Raw genomic sequence first — 21,433 nt, 5'->3', positions numbered from 1 at the left:
ACCATTTCCTTTTTTCATTCCTCCTTTTGGTTGGAAATTTGTACCATAGTGTTCATTTGGTTTATTAAACGTGAAATAACCGGGATATAATGCCCTCAATTTCCCAGGTGCATAGAAAACTCCACTTTAGGTCAGGATGTTCAATGGGAGCACACATGTGACTTGACTTCTCAGAGTCTCAATTTCTTCATCAAAACCTTGGTGTGATTATAATTTCTTTCCAGCTCTGAAATACAGGCAGAACACTCTCCAACATAAATCACAGCAAGATCCTCTATGACCCACCTCCCAGAGTGATGGAAATAAAAGCAAAAATAAACAAATTGGACCTAATTAAACTTAAAAACTTTTGCACAGCAAAGGAAACTATAAACAAGGTGAAAAGACAGTCTTCAGAATGGGAGAAAATAATAGCAAATGAAGCAACTGACAAAAGAATCAATCTCAAAAAAATACAAGAGGCTCATGCAGGTCAATACCAGAAAAATAAATGACCCAATCAAAAAATGGGTCAAAAAACTTAACTTCTCCAAAGAAGACATACAGATGGCTAACAAACACATGAAAAGATGCTCAACATCACTCATTATCTGAGAAATGCAAATCAAAACCACAATGAGGTAGCATATCACAGCAGTCAGAATGGCTGCTATCAAAAAGTCTACAAACAATAAATGCTGGAGAGGGTGTAGAGAAAAGGGAACCCTCTTACACTGTTGGTGGGAATGCAAACTAGTACAGCCACTATGGAGAACAGTGTGGAGATTCCTTAAAAAACTGGAAATAGAACTTCCATGTGACCCAGTGATCCCACTGCTGAGCATAAATGCCGAGGAAACCAGAATTGAAAGAGACACGTGTACCCCAATGTTCATCACAGCACTGTTTACAATAGCCAGGACATGGAAGCAACCTAGATGTCCATCAGCAGATGAATTGATAAGAAAGCTGTGGTACATATACACAATGGAATATTACTCAGCTATTAGAAAGAATTCATTTGAGTCAGTTCTAATGAGGTGGATGAAACTGGAGCCTATTTATACAGAGTGAAGTAACTCAGAAAGAAAAACACCAGGACAGCATATTAACATATATATATGGAATTTAGAAAGATGGCAATGACAACCCTATATGCAAGATAGCAAAAGAGACACAGATATAAAGAACAGACTTTTGGACTCTGTGGGAGAAGGCAAGGGTGGGATGATTTGAGAGAATAGCATTGAAACATATATATTACCATATGTGAAAGAGATGACCAGTCCAGGTTTGATGGTGCCCAAATAGAGCACTCAAAGCCGGTGCACTGGGACAATCCAGAGGGATGGGATGGGGAGGGAGGTGGGAGGGGGGTTCAGGATGGGGAACACATGTACACCCAAGGCTGATTCATGCCAATGTATGGCAAATACCACCACAATATTGTAAAGTAATTAGCCTCCAATTATGATAAATAAATTGATTTTTTTTAAAAAAGAAAGAAACAACAAAAAAAAGTTATTTCCAGCTCTGATGGCTCATCAGTCCAGGAGTTATATGGCCTTCCCCATGTCATGGGGAGAAAGTTGAACTCCCTGCAGGAGTTTGATAGAATTTCCTCCCAGGGAGGAAGCCCAAGGCTTCAAAGTCAGTGGTGGAGGAGGGGTAAATGCCTAGTTGTGGCTGATTCCAAAGTCCATAACCTTTGTAGTAAACCCATGGCCTTGGAGGGTGGCAGGGAGCGAGGGAGGGAAACAGGGAGGCAGGGAAGGAAGAAGGAAGGAATGAGGGGGAAGGAAGGAGGAGGAAGGAAAGAAGGAATGAAAAATAAGGATTACCAAAAAGAAAAGAATGAGTAATCATTGTCTTTACATCTCCTTGGCTGCTGAAATTAAAAAAGAAAACTTTTACCTGAATATACTTCTAAGTGTTAATACAGAACCACCACTTTTAGGAGCTCAGTTTCTTGAATTGCTGACTGCCTTAGCAACCATGCGAACTGGACGGCTCCTGCAGGATGAACATGGAAAGCAAAGGCATAGTTATCGAGAGGTAGCCACACATTACCATCAGGCCTGGAAAATATCACAAAAATGAGATCTGCGTTCCTGTCTATGTGAAATGTTATCAGCCATCTCATAGTTTGGCTAACACCCCATAATCACCACCCTGTGGGGACATTCTAAAAATAAGTATGTAACCTAATCTAATCTAAAGCTAATTCAACCCAAACCCTTATCCTAACTGGCTAATCCACGAATAGTCAGAGCTCCCACTAATCTTGGAACCAGCTAGAATTCTCTTCTCTATGGCAACAATTAGGTCATTAGTGAGTCTACTTCTTTTGTCTGTATAGCTTGAGGAAGCTGTTAAGTCCCTTGGTTCCAAACTTTACCCATGAAATAATAGGTTCTCACTCAGAATTCCTCAATGCATATTTTTCTTCATTTCAAGTTATGTGACATATTGGTGAATAACACAAAGCCCTGCTTGTCCAGATAATGAGTCTGGGAAAGAAGAAGTGCTTTCCTGGAGAACATTAACAGAGTCTGCATATTTTTACATTCAACACTCAAAGTGTGTGGGAGAAAAGCAAGATAATGCTTGTTTGAATTAACTATTAATTAGAAAGTAAATGACTCAGTAAAATTGAATGCATTGGTTTTTCTCATCTAGAAATGGAGGGGGGGGGGATACCATATCATTCACAGATACCATTATTGTATATATTTCAGCTTTTCTTATGCTTCACATTTGCCCACCATAAATTCCCCTGTGCACTGCGGGATTTGGTTTATTTCATTTTCTCCTATAGGCTAGAAGGAAAAAGTAAATTCAGGGAACTTTTGCTTGTAATTTGTCAAGGCTCATGAGACACTCTGTGATAAGGGAAAACCATGGACTTTGAATTCAAAAGGCCAGAACTTTCTACTAGACAAGATGTTTTGAAGACTCAGTGTCCTTATTTTACTAAAAGAAATTATTACTAAAAGAAGAGATTACATCTGCATAGCTGGGTTGATGTGTGCAATCAATGAGATGCTCTCTGAGAAGTTACTTTTTAAGTTGGTAAATGTCCCATAAACAGAAATTAAAATTTTAAAAATATTGAATATAAAAATTCTCTGAGAAAAACTGTTATGCCACATTCAAAATCTCACTTGCTGAACAGGTCATAAAACAGATTGTATTTCTATGGCCAGATTGTGAAGCAAATTGAGGCTCTTTGGAAGACAGAACTGTTGTAATAAAAAATCTCTGCTATGACCACAAAATCAAACATGCTATAAATTATTTTCACATAGTTTTCTCTCTACTGCACACTGAGCCAATGCACTTCTCCTAAACTCTCAGTGTGACAGTTAAAAGACACTCGGGTCCACTACTGTGTGGCACAGGAAGCTCCACTCAGTGCTCTGTGGTGACCTAAATGGGAAGGAAATCCAAAAAGAGGGGATATATGTATACATACAGCTGATTCACTTTGCTGTACAGCAGAAACTAACACAGCATTGTAAAGCAACTGTCAGATCAGATCAAATCAGTCACTCAGTCGTGTCCGACTCTTTGCGACCCCATGAATCACAGCACGCCAGGCCTCCCTGTCCATCACCAACTCCCGGAGTTCACTGAGACTCACGTCTATTGCGTCAGTGATGCCATCCAGCCATCTCATCCTCTGTCGTCCCCTTCTCCTCTTGCCCCCAATCCCTCCCAGCATCAGAGTCTTTTCCAATGAGTCAACTCTTCGCATGAGGTGGCCAAAGTACTGGAGTTTCAGCTTTAGCATCATTCCTTCCAAAGAAATCCCAGGGCTCATCTCCTCCAGAATGGACTGGTTGGATCCCCTTGCAGTCCAAGGGACTCTCAAGGTTAGATTAATTTAAAGTGTGTGATTATCAAGTATATGTTTAGCAATTAGGAAATGGGAAGTGTAATGGGGCAGATTATCATTGTATTAAGTATTTCTTCCCAGAAATTAAATCTGGTGATGTCTAGGAGATACAGGGTCATCTCCCACAGCAAGTAGCTGGCGCTGGATGACCTGTGTATTCCTTTCGGCTCACATTCTAGGATTCCATTCCAGAGAACTAGTGTAGGGTGGAGGAAGGGCTGAGAAAGACATGTCAATAACATTGAAGCTGTAGGAAAAATTTGGGGAAAAAAATTCCACTGTGACCTTCTTTGACATTCATTGAAAAACTTTTTAAAAGTTTTTCTCTGACATTATTTCATTTGGCCACAAAATGGCCCTTGATCTAATCAGCTGGCAGGAAGCAATGATAGTTTAGATTTCTGGTCTGAAGAAAAATGGTCTGAAAGTCTTCATAATTACATGTGTTATGTGTATTACGGTGTTAGAAGGGGCACTAAAGGAGCTGAATCTTCAACAAGATTCAACATAGACTGAGCCCTGACTCTCACAGCTTGTGTTTCCAACATGTAATGCACGCTGGCCTGTGTGAAGTCCAAATGTTCACGGAAGTGAACTGCTTGGAGCTCAGCAGTGACTACATTGTAAGTCCCCTACAAATGCGCCTTCAAGGTGCGAATTTCAAAGATGTGAACATGCATGCAGCCACTGTATGCCAGCTGTTGTGCTGTGTTACTGTACTTTCAAGGTGCTGTCCTGTAAGATTAAAAGTGTCTTCTTTATTTTTTGTGTTTGTGTTTTGTGTCTCATTTGTGTGAAAAGTATTGTATGCCTATTACACTACAGTACTGAATAGCTGGTTATGTTAGGGCGGTCCCTAGGCTAACTCTGTTACGCTTATGAGTGCATTGAACTTACAAATGCTGTCTTAGAATGGCACTTGTTCATATGCAGGGAACTTATTGTATCTGGTGGCCTCCTCCTTTTGTGGACCTGAGCAATTCAGGAACAAGCTTACTTGTGACCTCAGAAGGAAATGCATTTTATGCAATAATAGTCCAATGTACATCCCAAACTGTTCATTACATCTACAACTTGAAAAGCACTGGTTCAGCCACTGTTTTTGTTCAGTAGCCCAGGTGTGTCCGGCTCTTTATGACCCCGTGGACACCCACGGCATGCCAGGCCTTCCTGTCCCTCACTATCTCTCAGAGTTGACCCAAGTTCATGTTCGTTGCCTTGGTGATGCTGTCCAGCCATCTCATCCTCTGACGCTTTCTTCTCCTTCTATGCCTAATTATCCCCCACTCCACAAGCTGGGTAGTTTAAGGATAATCTAAACTTCTCTCTGGCAGCCCCTCCAGGAGACCTCTCTGCTTAGCATATAGAAAACACCATCCCCATACGCCTGGCATGTCAGGCTGATGAAAGCTGTGACCATTTCGAAACTCAGCTCAAATAAACGTCTAGTAAAGTTATTGTAAACCATTATTGGTGGATGAGATGGTTAGATAGTATCACTGACTCGATGGGCATGACTTGAGCAAATTCCGGGAGATAGTGGAGGACAGGGAAGCCTGGCGTGCTGAAGCCCAAGGGATCGCAAAGAGTCGGACACAACTTAGTGACGGAACAACAACAATTAGTGGGTAACACAAAGCATAACAATGTTGATGGTATTTGCGGTTTTCTGTGGAATCCAATTAGCCAGTCCTTGGGACAACTCACATCAGCTAAAGAGGAACTTGGAGGGCCAGGAAGCCCAATCTTAAACACGTTGTGCATTTGGGCTTTCATGTGCCTGCTCTTGCTGGAAGGTTGTAAACAAGCTGACATTCTTCCAGTGCAGCCTTACTGCTGCAGGGGATCCGTTCTAATGCATCCTTTGAAGTCCCCATCACATAATGGCTCAGTGCCTCCATCATTTCCTCCAGTTTCTCCATAAACAGCCTGTACCCTAGTTTCCGTCCCATCACTCTTCACTTGAAATGGGACTGTGGGTGGCTGACTGCCCCAAGACCAATCTCCCCTCTATACTCCCCCAAGGCCGCAGGGGAATGTTTCTTAAATGCAACATTCTCTCTGTTCCTTGGGACTTAAAAATACCTGTTACCTATCTGTTACCTACAGAATGAATTTCAAATGTCTCCATAGGCATCAACTTCCCGCTCCAGTCGGCCTGCCCTGCGCCTCCCCTCTCCCCTCCAGGGATCTTAGCCCCACTTCCCAGCCTGGAGGGCACCTCCTCCACTCTTGTTTGCCCGCCCTTCCTTTCTCACCTTCATAGGCTTTCTCCTCTGGCTTCCCAGTTTTCCCCAGAGAATGTCACCTCTACCTCTACCATTAAAGCAAGCATGCCCGCACTAACCAGCCCCACAGGATAGCTATACTCCTCTGCTTGTCAGGGAAAGTATGTTAAAATACACTGCCACTCAATACACAGTCATTGTCAGAACTAGCTGGAGAGGGGCGCTTCCTGGTGGTCCAGTGGTTAAGTTGCTGCACTTTTGTTGCAGGAGACACAGGTTTGATCCTTGATCTGGGAACTAAGATCCCAATTTTTTTGGCTGCACCAAAAACATTAATTAATTAAAAACTAAGTGGAGAGACATGGTCCATATCAGGGAGTTCCTGAAAGGTTTGAGGTCCTCCCAGTCCTCCTGCATCTCCAGAATCCGCCCTTGGGTGACACCAGACCTCTGGAGAGCCACATGCCTAAAAATGAATTATTTTGGCCATCTATAGAAATTTTTCTTTATTGTACTTTAATCCTGTTAGAACAGCTGTGGAACCTCGTGATTGTACTTGTGCAATGCTGATAAGGAAAGTGGACACCATATTGTACAGTATTCTCTCTGTGATGGTCTGGGGATGTCATCTCTCTGCTGTCTTCAACAGAAATAGCTGTGATCCTCCCAAGCAATTATTTTCCTTTTGTCTTAAGGACATGAGAAACTCCTCATTATCTTTCTATACTGGTTGGTGAAAGCCTGAGTGAAATTAGTGGTCCACCTTTAGTAAATTTATAGGACATCGTAGAAGGAAGTGAAGGTTTCTTGACATTCTTCTGGCTATGTTATGTTTTTCGGGTCCTCATCTTCAGTTAAAATTTCATCATTTGCTTTTGTACTGTGTATGCCTTTTAAGACTGACTTCGTATCTTTTTGGAATTAAGTATGAATAAATAAGCCAGGACTGACCTGTCCCTGGTAAAGATGGCCAGTGGTGCTTAAAGGGAGGCAGTGTTTGCTCCTTTGGAAATGAGGAAAAGGAGGAGGAAATGGTCAGGTGGTCAGGAGAGGCCCGTCTGGTGTAGCCACAGCCTCAATGGCTGCCCTGCATTTTGGCTGCACTCGGGAAATTCATGCATATCCTGTGTGCAAGATATCTGGGATCTACTGGACACATTTTCAGTTCAAATACTCAATTTTCACAGCTTTCAAGAGGCACAATCATTTATCAGGATGAAAAGATTCCAAGATACTCTCAAAATTCATTTGTAAAATATTTATTTAGTGCTTTCCATGTCCCACTGACTTAGACCATGAGAACACACCCACATAAAAGATGCCAAGAGTTGGGTTCAGTGGAAACTCCAGAGACAGTCATCTGGAAAGGGTCAAGTGTGGGGGCAACTGACCTCCAGTCTTCCCTTTGAAGGAAACATGCTCTAAACTCAGGGAGACTCTCTGAGAACATGGGCCTGATTTGCATGTGAACAGCAAAATTAGTGCCTTTGCAGAAATGACTGTGTTTCATCATTCTTGTATTCTTTTACAGTGTGATCCTGACTACAGTAAGTCCCTTACATACAAACAGATTCCATTCCAAGAGCATGTTCATAAGTTCAATTTGTTCCTATGTCCAATAAAGTTAGCCTAGGTACCCAACTGACACAATTGGGTATATAGTACTGTACTGTAATAGGTTTATAATACTTTTCACACAAATAACGTATTAAAAACAAACACAAGAAATAAAGAAAACCTTTTGAATCTTACAGGATAGCACCTTGAAAAGCATAGTAGGACAGTACAATAGCTGACATATAGGGGCTGGCATCAAGGAACAGGCAAGAAGAGCTGCTGAATGGAGGAGGGAGAGGAGGTGGGAGATGGTAGAGCTGAAGGATTGTCAGCAACAGGAGATAAAGTTCTCAACTGGAAATTTCTTGTCTAGGGTGCTTACTGTATGAACCTTTCATTCCTAAAACAAGGTACCAAGACCTACCTGACCTGGGTGTTTGTTAGAAGTCTTGGGCAGTTATGACTGCCTAGCAGTCCTTCACAGCAAACCCCTTCCTCAGCCGGTCCTCTCATCAGTGTAGATATGAGCTCTTCCTTCTCACAAAGGATGCCGCTAAGTTATTTTCTTCAGATAGTAGAAATCCAAGTTATGCATTGTCTTCACGTACTCATGAATACACGCACACACCCCTTCCAGTTTGATGTAAAACAAACAAAAAGCACTGACATCAGCCCAACGTGATAAATGCCTAACCTGGATGGAGAAGAAGGAAGGAAGCAGAAACTGGAAAAAACCCTCAAGGCACGTCATTGAAAGAGTTTTGCTAATCTATCTGAGGTGAAGTTCCCCCCTTTATGCTTCTCCTTTGTGAGGTCTATTTCTATGGATTGTCTTACTTTCACTGAAAGAACATTTCTCCCAAAATCATATAATTAACCAGTGTTGCTGGTGTGCCACTGAAGGGGGAGACTTCCCTGGAGTCCAGTGCCCCCAGTCCTGGGGTTCCAGTGGGCAGCTCAGTTAGGACTTGGAGGTCATTATTCACTCTGGGTGCCCCCAGCATGTGGTTTGAATTACTCAGTGATTGTGGTTCACCTGTGTTGTTTCTATACGTCTTGCCCTGCAGGAATAAAAGTTTCAGATTACAGAATGAGCAAAGAGAGCCCTGAAATGTTTAATAGAGAGTGCTTTGCAGCTCAGACCCAAAGCGCTGAGGTCTTGGAGAAAGACAAATGGAATCCTAAGACCCAGGATCAGCCTTTCACTGTTTCACTTTATGTTACAACAACCTGCTTGTTCTCTTCTTCCTTATCTTGATTTCTAGTTCATAGGCTGTTATCATGACAGTCCTGTGTGTACATTTTATTTGAAGGTTGCAGTTTTTCATCTCTGACCTGTTATGACCATCTCACTCATAGTACTATAGAGAGACTTAGTTTAAACATCGCCTGTCTTTATCTTCCTCCGGTAATGTGAAAGGTGAAATGAAGTCGTTCAGTCATGTCCGACTCTCTGTGACCCCATGGACTGTAGCCTACCAAGTTCCTCCATCCATGAGATTTTCCAGGCAAGAGTACTGGAGTGGGTTGCCATTTCCTTCTCCAGGGGACCTTTCCAACCGTGGGATCGAACCCAGGTCTCCCGCATTGCCGGCAGACGCTTTACCGTCTAAGCCAGCAGGGAAGCCAGAGGCTATTGCATGCCCTGTGGATTTTCTCAATGAGGTATCTGTTGCCTGTATGGCACTAGTAGTAAAGAACCCACCTGCCAATGCAGGAGACATAAGAGATGTGGGGGTCAGGAGATTCCCTGGGGAAGGGCATGGCAACCCATTCCAGTATTCTTGCCTGGAGCCTAGCGGGCTACAGTCCATAGGGTCACAAAGAGTCAGACACAACTGAAGCAACTTAGCATGCATGCATGCCTGTAATATAGTGATCTGGATAAGAATTCTTTCATTTGTTCATCCAGCCTTTCCTTCAGTCATTCCACCAACCGCTTTGTTATCACCTACCAAGTACCAGGCATTGTGAATAATGAGATAAGATCCCAGGAAAAGTGAACGGTGTGGAAATGGGTGTGGGGACAGTTTCATGTTTGCATTAAGTTTCAAAATACTTGCTAAAGGAGTCAGATGTGCTGCTTCTAGTCATATGAGGTGAGGTGATTATGCCCTTGCGCTTGGGCCAAGAAGATCTTCCAGGACACCCTTCCTCGTAACACTTCAACATGCATCTGGTTGCTCTCAGACTTCTCCACCTGCCACATTCTTTAGCCTCCTATTGGCTCAGCCTTGACTTGCAGGTTTCTGGAAAGGGAAACTGAAGGATATAACCATCCTGCACTTCAGCATTAATGTCCATGGCTGCCATGAGAAGGTGTCTGTTCTAAGACACACACATACACATACATAGACCAAAAAAAAACAACACAGGAGGAGATGAGAGTCAAAATAAATATGAATGAATAAATGAATTAATGATTATAAGATTGGTGACTTATTTGGGGGTACTTGCTTGAACTAAGAACTATACAAATCTTCTGATTTCCAGACTCTCTTTAGCATCTTCCTCTTAGTAAGGGCAAGAGGGAAATCCATTCTAAACAAAGCTTATCTTATGACCTCTTGTAAACTTCCATTGTGTTTGTTATTGCCAGGAACCTACTGCCAGCAGAGGGAGGTGGAAGCCATCACAGAGGGTGACGAGGACGACAGGGGCTGCTGCTGCTGCAAACCAGGCCACCTGCCCCACCTCCTGTCCTGCAACGCGGCCTTTAACCTCCGCTGGCTCACCTGGGAGATCACACGGACCCAGTACATCCTGGAGGGATACAGCATCATGGACAACAACGCAGCCACCATGCTGCAGGTTTTTGATCTCCGAAGGATCCTTATCAGATACTATATCAAGGTACTGTTCCGGGTCCCAGACACATGTCTGAGTAGGAATGCGGGGCTGGCTCAAAAGACTCCTGGAGAGCTTTGTAAAGAGCTTAAGAAGCTTCTCCTGAGTGTCTGAAGCAGAGGCTTAGTTCAGTTTCAGGACTGCTGGTTTTGTGAAAAAGCCTCAGAGGTTTGGATTGGCCTGAGGTTTTGTGCCCCAAGACAGGGCACCCCCACCTCCAGGCTGTGGACCAGTACCTCCTGTCAGATCAGTGGCGGGATTAGATTAGAAATAAAGTGCACAGTATATGTAATGTACTTGAATCAATCCAAAGCCATGCCTCCTACCCCCAGTCCATGGCAAAATTATCTTCCGCAAAACTGGTCCCTGGGGCCTAAAAGGTTGGGCACTGCTGTTCTAAGCCTGGAAACTGATAGGCAGTCTCTTTTCTTACCTAGATCTTTTTCTTTACTTTTTTTTAAATCATGGCTTCCCAAGTGGCTCAGTGGTAATGAATCTGCCTGCCAATACAGGGGACGTGGGTTCTATCCCTGGGTCAGGAAGAGCCCCTGGAGAGGAGAATGGCAACACGCTCCAGTATTCTTGCCTGGGAAATCCCTTAGACAGAGGGGTCTGGTGGGCTACCGTCCATGTGGTCGCAAAAGAGTTGGACACGACTTACTGACTAAACCACAACAACAAAAGTCACATAATATAAAACACACTATTTTAATCATATTTGACTGTACAGTTTAGTGGCACTAAGTATATTCACATTACTGTGAAGCTCTCACCATCATCCATCTCCCGAATTTTTCACTTTCCTAACCTGAAACTCTTCTACTTTTAACACAGCATGAGTCGTCAGTAATGATGGTGCTGATAAATGGAAACATGCTGGAAATATGACCAAGCCTAAACTTTCATGAATTATAAGTATTAATTTAAAGGCTCTGCAAATTTCTACTTTTTAGAACCAGAATGAATTTTTTAAGCTCATGATAAAACTGCAAAAATAGCTAAAGGATCCCATCAGGATTAGCTAGGGCAGCCTTTTCTCTTCACTCATGTGGGGACTAGCACATTTTTTTCAGTTGCTGGGTACCTCCATCTGTCCAACCTGTACTCAACATCAGAACAGGTCCTGGTTTGAAATATGTCTCTTGGAAGACAAATGTGAGACTTGACCAAGATGCAGAGTGATAACGTGGATGAAAGTATTTTCTAAAGCGTTAGGACAGGCAGAGGCAGTTGTGTCTGACGATGTCTATGATGGCTTCTCTTCTGACGGACTACTTTGCATGGTGCAAACCCTACATGGTCTTTAAAAGGGTCCACATCTTAGTGCCTTCAGAATGAAGAAGTTCATCATCTGAGACCCCAGACTCCCTGTGAGCTGAGGCTGAGACAAGTGGTCCAGCAGAAATAATGAAATATAAAATCAAAAGATTACACAGGTGCCTGAAGTTTGGGGAGTTTCCGTCAACTACAAAGAAGGATGTTTAGAAACTGGGAGTAACTCCTGTGAGGAGCCTCAGCATCCACAGCAAAAATAGCTGCTTGATTGTTCAGGAAATAGAATTCAGACTGTGCAAGTCAGAAGGGCAAAGAACTCTTAATGATCATACCCCAAGGTGATTGCAACAAGAGACATTGGGGAGACCCTGTTCTGTGACAGAATATTTTAAACAGCGTGAGCGATTCATGCTCACCCTTTGTATATGTTGCTGCTAAGCTGCTAAGTCACTTCAGTCATGTCCGACTCTGTGTGACCCCATAGATGGCAGCCACCAGGCTCCCCCATCTCTGGGATTCTCCAGGCAAGAACACTGGAGTGGGTTGCTGTTTCCTTCTCCAATGCATGAAAGTAAAAAGTGAAAGTGAAGTTGCTCAGTCGTGTCCAACTTAGCAACCCCATGGACTGCAGCCTACCAGGCTCCTCCATCCATGGGATTTTCAGGCAAAGTATGTTAGATAGATGTAAAACTTTACATCCAAACCTCATGCAAAATAATAAATGTCCAACCTCACACAAATTGGGGAAGATTTGGGAAGTGAATCAGGAAGTTGTAATCTTTTGTGTCATGACTCCATGCGTTCCCCTGGCCATTGTATCTGAGGTCCAAGAAGTTTTTCATACAGAGTCAACTTTGGGCAACTCAGTCTATCAGCTGACATTAGACTTGGCAGTGGGTCATGGAATCCCAGTGACTCACACACATGTATTCCTCTCACACATAAATGAAGCTGTGCTCCAAGTTCTCAGGGACCCAGGTTTCTTCCAGCTCCCAGCTCCACCATTTTGAGTGTCAAGACAGGTTTCCCAGGTGGTGTTAGTGGTAACGAACCTACCTGCCAAAGCAGGAGACACAGGTTCGATCCCTGGATCAGGAAGATCCCCTGGAGGAGGAAAGGGCAACCCACTCCAGTGTTCTTGCCTGGAAAATCCCATGGACAGAGGAGCCTGGTGGGCTACAATCCACAGGGTCACAAAGAATCAGACTCAACTGAAGCAACTTAGCACACCCATCTTAAGGCTCAAATGGATGGAAGAAGGAACCCAGATAGTGAAGGCCAAGGGTACGCACCAGCTATTCCTTAAGAAGGTTCCTGAAAGTTGCCACAGAATACTGCTGCTGTGTCCCATTGGCCAGAATGTTGTATGTCAGCTTCAAGGGGGTCTGGAAAGGTGTTCTGGGCAGCCATGAACCCAGAGAGAACTTGTGTGTCATGGGGGAAGGAGAAAACGGATGTTAAATGGCAACCAGCTTTCTTTGACACCTTCCTCCAGAAGGATCTGGTATAGTTCCTATGTGGCAACAAAATGTGGTCATTGAAGGGGAGCTAGATCCAGGGGCTGACTACAGCCATGCAAGGGTCTGGGAGCTTAGTCTGAGCGGCCGCTAGAGGTCTAGAGGGGCCAGATTAATGAGCCCAGAGGCCACATGCCTCCTTGGTGCCTGTATCGCAGATCCTGTTGGTGACGCCAGTTGTCTTGCTGTTCACACTGTTCGCTGAACTCATGGTAGGCAAGGCTCGAGCTAAGAGGCTGGAAGAAGACACAAGGAGCCATAGGAACTGCAGACACATTTATTCTCTCCTGGCTGGCACGGCAGCCACAGCACAGCCTCTCTCCTGGCTGACTTAGCAGCCATAGCAGCGACCACAACAGAACCGTAACAGAACTGTAACGGAGCCATAGCATAAGCTCACATAAAACACCCATGATGTCGCTCCAGTGTAGCCCCAGCGCAGCAGCAGCCAGTGCTTTCATGGTGAAGCCCACACAGGCGTGTCACATACAGGAGCCCATGACCAAGCGAGTACCCCGTAACGCACATGCGCAGTGCTGCAAGTGAGCTCAGCTTTTACATAGTCTTCATTTACAAAACGTGGGGTGAGAGAGCCTGAGCACGCCACCTTGGCTAATTTGCTCTCTCCCCACAGTGCCTCAAGAGGAGGGCAAGACAGAGGGGGCGATTCAAGATGGCAGAGTAGAAGGACCTTGGGCTCACCTCCCCTCATGAGCACACCAGGAAACACAACTCACTGCTGAACTGCGATCCATAAAAAAGACAGGGAGAATAGCGCAAGACTATTTGTCTGCCACTCAGAGCCATCCGCTGTGATTTCTGACTAGGCTTTGCACCCCACCCCTTTTCTTTGCCTGTACACCCTCCCCTCCCCCAACTCTTGCATGGTTGCAGCCCAACAGTCCTCCCTGTGCTCCCCCAGTACTCAGTGTCTAGTCCAAACTGAGCTCACATGCCAGCTCCTCTTACAGTCTGCCTTGGGGCCCAGGCTGGCATTCACACCCACCTCCTCTGAAACCCTTTCCCCTTCCCTTCTGGTAACTCCATGAGCCCAGGAGACACACCCCTGCCCGCTCTGTGGATCCTCAGGCCTTCCTGTGATGACTTACCGCTGGAGGTGCCCATGGTTTTGGAATGAACAAAGAAGGTTCCAGGTAATGTGGAATCCAGAGTCCTGGCCATCCAGTCGGGAAGGATGAGACCCACGTGTAGGCAAGGGTCTGAGGGGTCTGCCCCAGGCATTGGTGGTGAGGATGGAGTCCAGGACTGAGCCTCGTCTCTGTGAACCTGGCATATGTGTGTGTTCGGTCACTCAGTCGTGTCCGACTCCTTGAGACACTGTGGACTGTAGCCCACCAAGCTCCTCAGTCCATGGGATTCTCCAGGCAAGTATACTGGAGTGGGTTGCCATGCCTTCCTCCAGGGCATCTTCTTGACCCAGGGATTGAACCCACATCTTCTGTGTCTCCTGCATTGCAGGCAGATTCTTTACTGCTGAGCCATCAGGGAAGCCCTGTGAACGTGGAGCTCCCCATAAACAGCCTCTCCATGGACAAGACAGACCAGGCCCACACCGTGGGGCCAGCAGGCCTCTGTCAGTGAGTGAGAGCAAAGGGCTGAGGTGCCCCATCTTGGTCCACCTGCTTGGCTTTTCCAGAAGCCTGGGGGCTCCATGCTAGGACCTGCCTTTTGATGTGTCTCTCCCTTCACAGTCCTCCTCTCCTAACTCCTGGAAATGTGGCTCCCAATTCCCTGTACATTTTCTAAAATGACAATTTGCAAACTGAAAAACAAATCCAAGATAATGTGCGAATGGTAGAGGGCTGAGGGAGGCCCCCAGCACCTGCTAGACAATAGTGGGCTTGTGGAGACAGTCCCTTGATTCTGTTTTATACGTGCAAGCAGTGATGCTGACATGAGAGCTTTGGGCGGGCAGGAGAGGGGCACAGGGCATGGTTTATGACCCGGAAGGACAGCAGTCAGGGGCAGATCTGTAGCATCAGGCTCCCTCAGCTAGCCAGATGATTGTCAATCGCCACGTCCTACCAGAAATTCCCATTCTGTGTGCCTGGGAAGTACCTTTTTTTTTTTTTTTAAATAAGCTCACTAGGTGATTTATGGCAGAAAGCAAAGAGGAACTAAAGAGCCTCTTGATGAAAGTGAAAGAGGAGAGTGAAAAAGTTGGCTTAAAACTCAATATTCAAAAAACTAAGATCATGGCATTCAGTCCCATCACTTCATGGTAAATAGATGGGTTAACAATGGAAACAGTGACAGACTTTATTTTGGGGCACTCCAAAATCACTGCAGATGGTGACTGCAGCCATGAAATTAAAAGACACCTGCTTCATGGAAGAAAAGCTATGACCAACCTAGACAGCATACTAAAAAGCAGAGACATTCCTTTGCTGAAAATGGTCTGTATAGTCAAAGCTATGTTTTTTTCCTGTCATCATGTACGGATGTGAGAGTTGGACCATAAAGAAAGCTGAGCTCTGAAGAATTGATGCTTTTGAACTATAGTGTTGGAGAAGACTCTTGAGAATCCCTTGGACTGCAAGGCTATCAAACCAATTAATCCTAAAGGAAATAAGTCCTGAACAGGACTGATGCTGGAAGGACTGATGCTGAAGCTGAAGCTCTAATACTTTGGCCACCTGATGTGAATAGCTGACTCATTAGAAAAGACCCTGATGCTGGGAAAGATTGAAGGCAGGAGTAGAAGGGGATGACAGAGGATGAGATGGTTGGATGGCATCGCCAACTCGATTGACATGAGTCTGAGCAAGCTCTGGGAGATGGTGAGGGACAAGGACGCCTGGTATGCTGCAGTCCATAGGATTGCTAAGAGTCAGACACGACTGAGCAACTGAACTGAACTGATGTGATTTGATATGCAACTAGATGTGGGGACCACCACAGATGTTTGTGCTCAGTAGAAGAGATGTTTTGTAACTCTTGGTCAACCCTCAGGAGACACTGAGATTGGTGGCAGGTGGAGCTCATACCAGTACCTCCTGGTAATTCACATCAGCACCAAGAAAGCCTGTTCAGGTAAGACTTTCTCCAGACATCACCCTCGGTGCCTTCCTGCCCTTTGGGGATGGGCAGCTCAGAAACTGTGCTCACCTCCCTGGTACAGTTAGTTAAAGGAAATTTCAGAAGTGCTGAGTGGCTATTAGGACAGAAGAAGCAGCAGTTTAGGGTAAGAAACAAATGGCATATTTTCTTCTTTGACCTACGCTCCTCTGCAAACAAAATTGCCAGTTGCCTTTGTAGCCCTGAATTGGTTCAAGTTTCAAGGGTTTGGTTTCATTCTTTTTATTTTTCACTGGACAGGAAGAAAAACTTGGAATAATTCCTTTACACAAAAGGATTTTTTTTTTAAATCTCCTCATAAACTGGGTCAGTTCTCCACCCCCCTCTATGAATATATTTGAAATCATTTCCTTCCTGATGACTGGAGGTTTTCCCTGGTGCCTCCTCCATCTCTCTTCCATTCATTAGTGTTTCAAACCCTCTTAACCAGCAAGAAATGAGATTTCTGCTGGAAAATGAGGGCCTGGTTTCTCGTCCACCATTGTTTCTGCCCAACTCTTAGGAAGGAGATGTGCTTATCATCTGCCCTGCAGATGATAAGGCCAACATCAGCCCAACACCCCAGCATGTTGGACTGCCTGCCAGGTTCTCTTCCTGGGATGAACTGTCTGAGAGAATATGCTGATCTACAATTAAAATGAGAAACCAGGAGGGTCCCTGCTGGAGGAACCAGATATCGCGAATTAATTCAGAGGTGTGTGTGTGTGTGTTAGTCACTCAGTCATGACCAACTCTTTGTGACCCCAGGGACTACAGCCCGCCAGGCTCCTCTGTCCGTGGAATTCTCTTAGCAAGAATACTGGCGTGGGTAGTCATTCCCTTCTCCATGGGATCTTCCTGAGCCAAGGATGGAACCTGGGTCTCCTGCATTGCAGGCAGATTCTTTACCATCTGAACCACCAAGGAAGCCCTAATTCAGAGGAAGTCCTTGCTTTCAATTTGGATCAGTTTGTACGCCATCAATTCATGTCACCATCCTGACTTAGCTTTGCCTATTATGGAATCCGTTTCATCCCGACAGATTCTGAAGGATTTCACACTGTTCATTGACAGCATCTCTGCCTAAATAAAGGGAGATGGAGTACAGTTTGCAGCCAGTTCAAGTAGTTCTGTTTTCCCACAGGGAAAGGACATGGTACTGTCTCCCTTCCCACGTGGGAAAGCCCAGTGCTGGGAAGCCCACTCAGAAGCCAACACTGTAAGATTTTGCCAGAACTAGAGAAACGAGTTTGAATCCCTGGAATTCAAAGTCCTCGTTAACTATTCTGACCTCATCGGTGAAGGGGTTATTTTCTTTCCTCCCTAGAAATGAATGAAAAGGTTAATGTTCCGCTTTCCATTTTTTTGTTTGTTATTTCTGTCTGGTACACGTGATTAGTATATATTGAGGGAAAACTAGACCAGATGTTTGCTCGTGCCAGATGTTTAGATAGACCAAATTTCTCTCTTCCCTTCATAATTGTCAGCTGAGAAGCCGTGCCTTTGGTCACGGTCCGTTTCCTTTTTGGCTTGTGACTTTGGATGGAACACTTAGCAGCTTTAAGTGGTCCTGCCAGCTGGTGGGCAATAGGACACCCTCCAGATTCTTGATTCACGTATTTGAATATCAGGTGTGTACTCTGGTGACCATGGGAGGCTTGGCTGTCTCCTACCTCCTGATCCTCTGCTCCAAACCTCTCCTGGGCTCTGCTCCCCAACCTGAGCCTCAAGCTTGCTGGGTAGGTAAGTCAGAGATGCCAAAGACATGATGATGATGTGATTTTTGCACACATCCCACGTGTCAGGCCAAGTGCTAAGTGCTTCAGATGCATCATCTCATTTTAAACCTCAAAACAGTGATGAAAAATGGCCATGATTAAGCATGTCTTTCTTTTGCATGTCTGCTTTCAGCTTCCCCCGGCCTCTTCCTCATTTCCTTTCTCCTTCCCTCCTTCTCTCCCTCCTTCCTTCCATTGAAGGGGTTTTCTAAGGCCAACAGGGTTTCAGAGGTCAGGGAAACATGTGAACTCCACTTACTCTCTGCAGACTTCATGTTTCTTGCTTCCTCAATTGGGGGTCAGGTGGATGATGGAGCCTAATAGAGATCGTGCCCCAAAGAAGGAGGGAGGACCACACACCATGAGCCACAGATGAAACTTCCACAATGAGTGGGCTGCCCTTGGTCCTAACAGCAGAGAGAAGCTGAGTCAGGCATCTGCTGTGGTTTTGCCCGAATCCAGAGACCACGTGTGTCTGTCCACTCAGCTGTTCAACTCCCTGCAGTAGCCTGAAATCAGACACCTCGGCAACCTCCAACCTAGGCACTGAGGGTTTCACGTCCCAACCAAAGAGAAGAGGAGGAGGAGAGCTGAGGGTCTAGGAAAGGCCCCTCTGCCCACTCACCTCCATAGATTCCCGTTGCCTAAGCCCTGTTCATGTCCACCCCACGTGTGTTACTTTCTGTCTTCTCGTCTGGTAAGAATGCCTTTGATAATCAGATGAGTCCATCAATGAAATGTTTGATTTTACAGGAGTTCTAATCACTGCCTCCTTGCATGGAAGGCTGCCCCTCCCCCTCCTCATCACTCTCAATTCACAAATAGGATGCTAACTGCGTTCCCTGGTCCGTCTTAGCCCCAGTGACACCAGCCATGTGCCTCTTCCTGTGATAATGAAGGAAGAGTGAAGTTGGCAAGGACTCATCCACAGATACTCCTGTCTATTCCCGACATGCCCATGGCGGACTTAGGTTGTGTTTTTCTCTGTCATATGTTTACTTCTCCAGGCTGGATGCTAGCCTTCTTGAATGATGAACTCATTTGAAAACTACAAGATGGCTTTCAAAAAATCTGTAGCTCAGAATCATAAAGCCGAGGGTGGCAGTTTCCCCAATTGGACTCGTAAGTGGAGTGTCTGATGGAGGAGGAAACTTGGGGTTATTTGTGAAGACATCTCAGATGTCCACTGTCTGGGTACCCAGGATTATGTGTGTGTGTGTGTGTGTGTGTGTGAGTGTGTGTGTCTGAACAACTGTACATCATAAGTACTTTCCATAAGAACCATGTTGCTTTAGCTCATGACACACTCTTGGTCTGAGGCCCTGGACGAGGACCTGCCCCGATTTCTTCCAGCAGCATCAGCCCAGCCTGGCCTCCAGGAAACCCAGAGGAACCACAGTGCTTTCGTGTGCATTTCTCAGAAAGGATGACGCTTTCTCTCTGACTGCCATTCTTTCTCACCACTGAGATCCCGTCCTAGCTAGCATTGAGATTCCGCTAGCATTCTGCTCTTCTCACTTCCCTCTTCCCTCCGGTGACCAAGAGGGAGCATTTTAGAACGGCTCCAGTGGGTGCATTAAACCTAGCAGGAAATACAAATGATACCGCACATGGGGATTTCACGTGTCATTCGTCCCTGACAGTGATTTACTTTAGGAGATGAAATTTTAAGTCTTTCAGGCTTTGGGCTCAAAACCTTTCTTTCTCTCGGCAGAGTATAATATACTATATGGTGACATCCCCCAAACTGTTCTCCTGGATCAGAAACGAATCACTTCTGAAGACCCTGCAGCCCTTTGCCAAATGGCATTACATTGAGCGTGACCTTGCGATGTTCAACATGAACACTGATGATGACTTCGTCCCATGTCTCCAGGGAATCACGCGAGCCAGCTACTGCAACGTCTATCTGGAGTGGATTCAATACTGTGCCCAGAAAAGGCAAGAGGTAGGTAAGGGAGGTGGGGCTGGAGGACGTGAATATAAGTTAAGAAACAAGGAGCCTTGTAAAGACCATCTCTTTCTTATACTCTGTGTGTGTGAGTCACTCAGTTGTGTCCGACTCTTTGCAATCCCATGGACTGTAGCCTGCCAGGCTCCTCTGTCCATGGGATCCTCCAAGCAAAAATACTGGAGTGGATAGCCATTTCCTTCTCCAGGGGATCTTCCCAACCCAGGGATCCCAAACCCAGGTCTCTTGCATTGCTGGCAGATTCTTTAGCATCTGAGCCACCAAGGAAGCCCTGGTAGACTATAACAAAATAGAGGAGAGAAAGGACACCAGTATTTGAACAAATATTTATTTAGCAGGTAAACAAAATGAAATGGAAAAATTCATATATCATGTCTCCAAGAAAGGCACCTTGAAAGTACATTTTCCTTTCTACTGTGCTCAGAGTTGGTACAGTGTTAAGCCTTGATCATGGCTTTAAAACTCTGGACACTTCTTTGTTTAGGGTTTCTTTTTGAGATTTCTGAACAGAGTATATATGGGCTGAAATGCAGAGGATTTACTAAACCTATTGAATTGCGGACAAGCCCATTCTGTTTAGCAATCAGGTTGGTCCAAGCTACTCGGTAGTTTTGTCTGTATATCTGTGCATTGTTGCTCACATGCTGAGGATGCTTCCGAAGATGAATACAGCCTCTTAGAAATGAAAGCAAGGAAAATGACATCTTATAAAAGGAAGACAAGGAAGCAGGCAGGAGCAGAAAGGGGAGGGAGGCCAGAGGAAGGAGTTTGTTATCTCTGCTTCTCAGGATTTGGAAAGCTTCTCATGATGTGTTGTTGAAGGAGATGGTAGATCCAAGTTAAAAACTGCCTTCTCAGCAGCTGATGAAGTGTGCTATGTGAACTGGTAAACCAAATTAGGATACTAGCCCAGGTCCTTGGCCTTTCATGAGTGATTGAAAGCAGGTGGGAGAGAGTCGGTGGCAGAATTGGTCCTCCAGACACAGCCGGGAGAATGTGTGCTGAGATTTTAACCCATGCGGAACCTCCGCTGGTAGCTGAAATAGTCAAGAGTCTATTGCTGATCCTGGCTAACCCCACAATGAGGGCACTCTTCTTTCCTCAGCTAGCTCATAAAAATGAAATTATCTTGCTTTGCTTGCAAAAGATACTTTAACTTTTAAGTTCCTTCCACATCTTCCCCCGCTCCTCTTCTTAAGCTTGGATGAACCACTTCATTTAATTGTTGATTGTGGACTTATGGTCAGTTCAGTGGGCTCCTCATTATAGAGAAACAAAAACCCCTCATTTGCACTTGATTCCTA

General features: G+C 45.1%; 1 protein-coding gene across 2 annotated transcripts in view; it reads left to right on the top strand.

The window, feature by feature from the left end:
* The window catches only part of PCNX2 (pecanex 2), a 292,933-nt gene that overhangs the window by 230,055 nt on the left and 41,445 nt on the right, over positions 1–21,433 (top strand). For both annotated transcript variants that reach the window (XM_025284518.3, XM_044942027.2), the window contains 2 exons: positions 10,262–10,515; positions 19,872–20,105. In XM_025284518.3, the coding sequence (XP_025140303.3) occupies positions 10,262–10,515; positions 19,872–20,105 (488 nt within the window). The remainder of the gene's footprint in view (positions 1–10,261; positions 10,516–19,871; positions 20,106–21,433) is intronic.

The sequence above is a fragment of the Bubalus bubalis genome, chromosome 4, assembly GCF_019923935.1.
Source record: "Bubalus bubalis isolate 160015118507 breed Murrah chromosome 4, NDDB_SH_1, whole genome shotgun sequence".
NCBI classification, from domain to species: domain Eukaryota; kingdom Metazoa; phylum Chordata; class Mammalia; order Artiodactyla; family Bovidae; genus Bubalus; species Bubalus bubalis.
This window is presented reverse-complemented; position numbering and strand designations above follow the sequence as displayed.